This window comes from Bison bison, unplaced genomic scaffold (genome assembly GCF_000754665.1).
Source record: "Bison bison bison isolate TAMUID 2011002044 unplaced genomic scaffold, Bison_UMD1.0 scf7180017864473, whole genome shotgun sequence".
Taxonomy (NCBI): Eukaryota; Metazoa; Chordata; class Mammalia; order Artiodactyla; family Bovidae; genus Bison; species Bison bison.
The window spans coordinates 5,977,200-5,983,199 of NW_011495034.1; the positions used below are offsets into that span (position 1 = coordinate 5,977,200).

Genomic DNA, 6,000 nt, shown 5'->3' on the forward strand with positions numbered 1-6,000 from the left:
AACATATTAACAGAAACTGAAACACAATAAATGTAAAAAATGCTTGAAATATAGGTGTTCAATTAATGGTTGTTATTTATGGAAACTTCAAAGCTCAAGAGTAATTACCCAAAACTGATGGGGCAAATAGTAGTGATCACTTTGAAAGAGAATGTTCTTCTAGGAATTATTGTCCTGAAGATACTGAATTTTTTTTTTAAGACAGAACTTGATTTGGGAAGGTTCAATAAGTTTATCACATAAAACTCTGCTGACAAAGTGAAGTAGAACCAAGAAACAATTCTTTGAAAGTGTCCTAACTTTAAAGATTGGCCATATTTTTATGAATGATCCAAACACAGTTAGCAAAATGTTTTGAGTATTTTTTTTGCAAAAGCGCAAAAGTAATAAAAATGTTGAAAGAAGCAAAGCATTAACTAATATTCTATTTACAACAATTACAAAGAGCTCTAAGAAATGTTAATTAAGAACATTTAATTATAGTAATAACTTATTACAATAATGTTTCTTATTACTTTGAAATAAACATGTAAGAGGAGGAATAGTAATATGTTTACTAAAAGGTTAGCTGGTGTTCCAGAACTGGCTTAATAAAATCCTCCCAGAAAGGAAAAAGAAGAGGAGAGCCACACTTGTCTGAGAACTTAAAGGAAAGCTTATTTATGCCACCAGATAAAGCTTGGAGGAAACACGGCCAGCAAGGCTCTAAGCCAGCTCCTTGTGGGCATTTAATACATTTAAAAAGTCTCTCAAGGTCCCTGACATACAGGTAGCCAATAAATGTCTTATATGTGTAAATGGTACATTAACAAATGAAAATGTTAATTATAAGAAATTATGACTCAGACATCTGTCTACATCCCCATCACCAATGCTTAAGGAAAAGCTGGGAGCTCAAATCTAATGTTCTTTTTGTGTCTCTCACATGAGGAGTAAGGAACAGCCTTCAACTATAAAAAGCTGAGCTCTACTCTAGGAGGAAAAAAAAAATCACCACTCTAAAGGTGACACCCAAGGAAAGTAGTACTAGTCAGGTTATTTGAGACCCGTAGGCAGGGCAGGGTTTCTCGGCGGAGCGTGTCGTCTCTAGACGCCGGAGGACGCGGGAAGGCAGGCGCCCAGACACCATCTGCACCAGGTCCTGAGGGCCCAGCGCACAGCCCGGACAGGGCCCTGACTCCTCGGCAGCACTCAAGTGCTATTTAAAATCAAATTTTGAAAAGTAAGAGGAAAAAGAATTATTAAGGGGAAATGGAAATGAAGAAATTATTAAAAGAGAGAGCATTAAAGAGTCAGAAGAGGAAAAAGAAGTGCATGAGTCAGAAAGGTGTGAAAGTGAATGTTAACCACAGCTCCAGAATACACACCACACACACACACACACCCCCCCCCCCACACACACACCACACACACACACACACACACACACAGTACACGGAAGAGTAAGTTTACATACGCCGGAATCCTCACTTTTTAAATTCACAGAGTGATTTAACAGAGTTCAGTCTCTTATTCTTCACATTTTCAAGACTACCAAAATCACAGCTGGCAGGAGAGGATCCATAAATTCACCTGTGTGAAGGTGGCTGCTGGCAAACTCCATCTTGAAAAGGCCAGTTTCTAAAAATATACAGGGTGCTTTAAGGTTTAAAGGGAAAAAGCAAGCTACACTTTTACCCATAAAGGTCTGGATGACTCAGAGTTTAATAAAAGGATCTAGAAGCTTTCACTCCTAGGTCACCGGTTCTAGGATGACTATAGTAGACAGTCATTTCAGGACATTATCATCTAGCAGCTGTTTTGTTCACAAAGTGCCGAAGAAATGTGTTGCTTGTCTCTATTAATACTCATTTGACAGGTGTATACATTCCAATTCATATGCATGTGCCATCACAAGCACTTTGAAGCAGAGTGATGAAAGTCACAACAGCTGTTACCTTTAGAAAGCCCTTAGCATGTCCAATTCTCTCTTTTCTTTATATAAAGTGCTCAATATTAGTATTTCACATCCTACCAGATTTTACTGTTTCAAATCAAAATCATAAAGGAAAGATACCTGCGGAGAATTTTTGAAATGAGTGCGGTATCATTCCATGAAATGAGGAAAGTAACAACCCTTCCTCCTAAGAAAATGGGGTAAAGGCCAAACCAGCTGAGAAGGTCAGTTCTCAGAACGGCTCAGTGCCCTGAAGGAGACCACAGATATCCCTGGCATTGCATGCTCTAAGCCACGGTCATACATGTGCACACAGGCCATTGGAAATGGACTTCTGAAGTTTATGCACCAAAGATTTACATACTCATGCAACACAAACCAGTTAAACTCCCACTGTCTGTACCATGGGGCTCTAGCGCCTCTACCTCGACCCCTATGTATGTGTACCAAAGATTATAATGTACCAGTTCAATCCTTCACCACAGCAACTGATACCTGCTGGCCAGTAAAGTTATTCCACTAAGAAGGATCCTGCATAGACCCCAGGCATAGTGATAACTGAAGAAGAATTCTTATCACTGAAAAAAAAACTGGTTTTAGTTTTTCAAATCACTGTTTTAAAAAACTAAAACTATTATTTTTAAACCACAATATAGAGGAATTTGGGCTTCCCAGGTGATGCTAGTGGTAAACAACCCACCTGACAATGCAGGAGACATAAGAGACGCTGGTTCAACCCCTGGGTCCGGAAGATCGCCTGGAAGAAGGCATGACAACCCATTCCAATATTCTTGCCTGGAGAATCCCAGGGATAGAGGACTCTGGTGGACTATGGTCCATAGAGTTACAAAGAGTCAGATGACTTAAAAGATTGAGCATGCATGCATGCACATAGAGGTATTTGGGTTTCCCAGGTGACCCAAGGGTAAAGAATCCATCTGCCAACCCAGGAGACACAGGCAACATGGGTTCAATCCTTGGGTTGGGAACATCCCCTGGAGAGGGCATGGCAACCCACTCCAGTATCCTTGCTTGAAGAATCCCAGGGGCAGAGGACTCTGGGAGGCTACAGTCCATGAGGTCGCAAAGCGTCGGACACAACTGATGAACTGAGCGTGCACAGAGGTATTTAAGTCACCACCTAATCTCCTATGTGTACACTGAAATAATGAAGACAACTACCCACTGGCCTTCGCCACATATTCAGGCCATGGCACTAATGGAAATAAGACTTATCACCTAAAAATCTGCATTCCTGTCTTCCAACTTTGTACCTTCTTCCAAAGAATTCATCAGCTCCTTTTAGAAGAATATTATTTAACCAGGCAACATTCCAATTCACATTTAATATGCATTTTTAATGACTGCTTAAATGCTTAATAGGGACTCTATTTTATTTTCTTAAATGATATTAACTAATACACTAAGTATTTGGCACAAATCCAAAAGATGATGACAAAAGTCACTATTAACTTTTTATTTCAAATATATCACTTTAGTTTAAAAAGCCTTAAGACGCCTGCAAGTTCAAGCTTGACAGATTTACTACTGTAAAAACCAAGAAACCTTAGAAAATAAAAAAGAGGGCACTCTTTATGCCCTTTTGATCGGGTTCAGAAAGGCACCAAAACAACTCTGAAGTTTTTGTTTTGCTTTAGAATTGATGTGTCATTAGAGAGCCTGTAATTCCATTTCATTGATGAGAAAATTAAGACACAGAAAGGTTAAATGACATGGAAACAAGAGTCTTTGCGTAGAAGAGACCTTAGGATTAACACAGATCAGATTTTGGAAGCAAAAAAAATTTTTGCTTTCAGGAAACGGAAATGCTTAAGCAAATCAAACTGCAAAGCAGAGTACCCCAACTTCTAATGACCACCTCCCTTGAACCTCTAAACCCACACTGTATTTATATTCAGTGCTTAAGTGCTACATGATATTGTCACTCTGTTTACACCTCATCATATGCTACCTTGTATTGTTCATGTGTACACATCTTGTACACACAAGGGAGCTTCCTTGGAGTAGAGCCCATAGTTTGGGAATGTCTGAATCCCACCACGGGGCTTTGTCCATGGCTATCTGCTTGACTGTTTGACAGTGACATCCTAGAAACAGCCACAGTGAGAAGCGGGCTTTCCTCCTGTTTGAAGTATCTGTTTGCGGATAAAGCACGAAAGAGACATCACAGACTCTCACAGGCGCTTGGATAATCTCAACCATCTTGGCCAAGTCACTGCTTGTGTAACATTCCATTCTGTCTAAATTCCCCTTCGCGTTTTCCACTGGGCAGGGTACACACTTTCAGTCTAGACACAAGCACAGATTAGCCACAATACACAGAGGAACTGTAGTGTGAAATCCTGTTTAGTTCCCTTCAGCCAAAGTTATTAAACACTGATAGAAGGAAGGATACCAACATGAGTCTATCAGACACAGGGGCTCTAAGAAAGACACTGTCTAGTCACACAGACATACGGAACAACTTCAGTGCATGCAAGACACGCAGAAGTGTTTGAAAGTATATAAGCCGTGGCCTGGAGGGTGAGGGAAGGCTTCACAGAGAAGTTGGCACCTTAACAGCCCAGGGTTTTGAAAGATGAATAGGCCCAGGACAATCAGACACGGGATCAAAGGGCATTCGAGATTGTGCAAAACACTGGCAGAAACCTAACAGACTGAAAGCTGCTAGAAGGACACCTTCACCACCAGGGAAGGAAAGCCGGTCAACTGCACTCTTCAACTTTCCAAGAAAAAAAACAAGCTTTCAAATAAGCAACTGAGGAGGAAAGTTTCACCAGTGCTTGTTTTGTTAAGCCTCTTAGCCTTGCTTTGCTTTGTTTTGCTTTTTCTGTTTTGTTCCTTCTTAAAGAAATAAAGCATTCTGCTGGCTTAAAACTTCAGTGAGAAAAAGTACTTCAACTTTACTGTGGAAAAGGAAACTGAAAAGTGACCCAGGGGCAAGGAATACATAATTAATAACACTTTTCTTTGGATTACCTGAAAGTAGCAAAATTTCAAATTCAGGAATCACTCATTGCAACCCTTCTCTCCACTAACTCAATACATATTTATTTTATGCCCACTATTTGTCAGTTTCTGGAATACCAGGCCTCTGAAGCCCGCTCAACTGCCCTCCTCTTTGAGCAAGCTCCTTGCTCGAAATCTAATAAAATAAATAGAAGAGGGCAATGCATTCATACCCTGTTCCTTCTGTGGTGGCCAATCAAAGCCCAAAGCTCACCCAGAGTTAAATTCCAGTCGAGCTAACCCACGAAGACAAACACACTTAAATATTCTAAGGGCAACAACCGAGATGTAAGATACTGATAGACGTCCTTGGTAAGGGTGCTCATCACCTCTTCCGGTGAGCAGTGAGCTGGCGAGCGGGATTTCCTGGCCACGGATTTGGAAAGCTGAATGGGGAACAGAGGAGGGTCGGAGGGGTGAGGTTACCTGGGAGCTCAGGTAGACTCTGAGGCACTCCTCGCATACGGCCTTCTTGCAGCAGGGGAGGGGCTTGATGGGCTTGTCTTCCAGGCACACCCGGCACATCAGCACCATGAGGGGCGCATAGGGATCCCCGACCCCACCCAGGTCGGAGTAGGGTGGGGCTCCCAACAGGCTGGGCACGGAGAAGGGCTCCGGCGCCAGGTAGAACTCCAGCTCGATACTGCCGCCGTCGGGGGACAAGGGGTCCGCTGGGAGCGACAGCTGGGGGCTGGGGAAGGAGGAGGGGGTGCTGGGAGGGTTGGTCACCGGCGGAGCCCGAGGTGGCGATGCGGGCAGCGAGAGCCGCTCCGCCGAGGGGACCTCGGACAGGTCGTTCTCCACGCAGAACACGGAGCAGAACACTTGTCTCTTGGCCGGGGGCGGGCGCCGCGGGCCCAGCACGTCCAAGACCAGTCCGTCCGGGGCCCCGACGTGGAGACGGGTCGGGGGCTCAAGCTCCTCGCCGGGGGGCGCCTCCTGCTGTTCATCCCCGCTCTCGTTTCGCTCCCCCGTTTCCTCCTCCTCCTCGGCCAGCTGCTTTTGCAAAGCCTGCGGGTTGAAGGGCCCGGGGA

General features: G+C 43.6%; 1 protein-coding gene across 1 annotated transcript in view; it reads right to left on the reverse strand.

Moving 5' to 3' along the window:
* Positions 1-5,998, reverse strand: part of RNF217 (ring finger protein 217) — a gene marked incomplete at its 5' end in the record, with an annotated part of 127,134 nt that extends 121,136 nt beyond the window's left edge. The window contains one exon of the mRNA XM_010861953.1: positions 5,393-5,998. Within this exon, the coding sequence (XP_010860255.1) occupies positions 5,393-5,998 (606 nt within the window). The remainder of the gene's footprint in view (positions 1-5,392) is intronic.
* Positions 5,999-6,000: the final 2 nt, after the last annotated feature.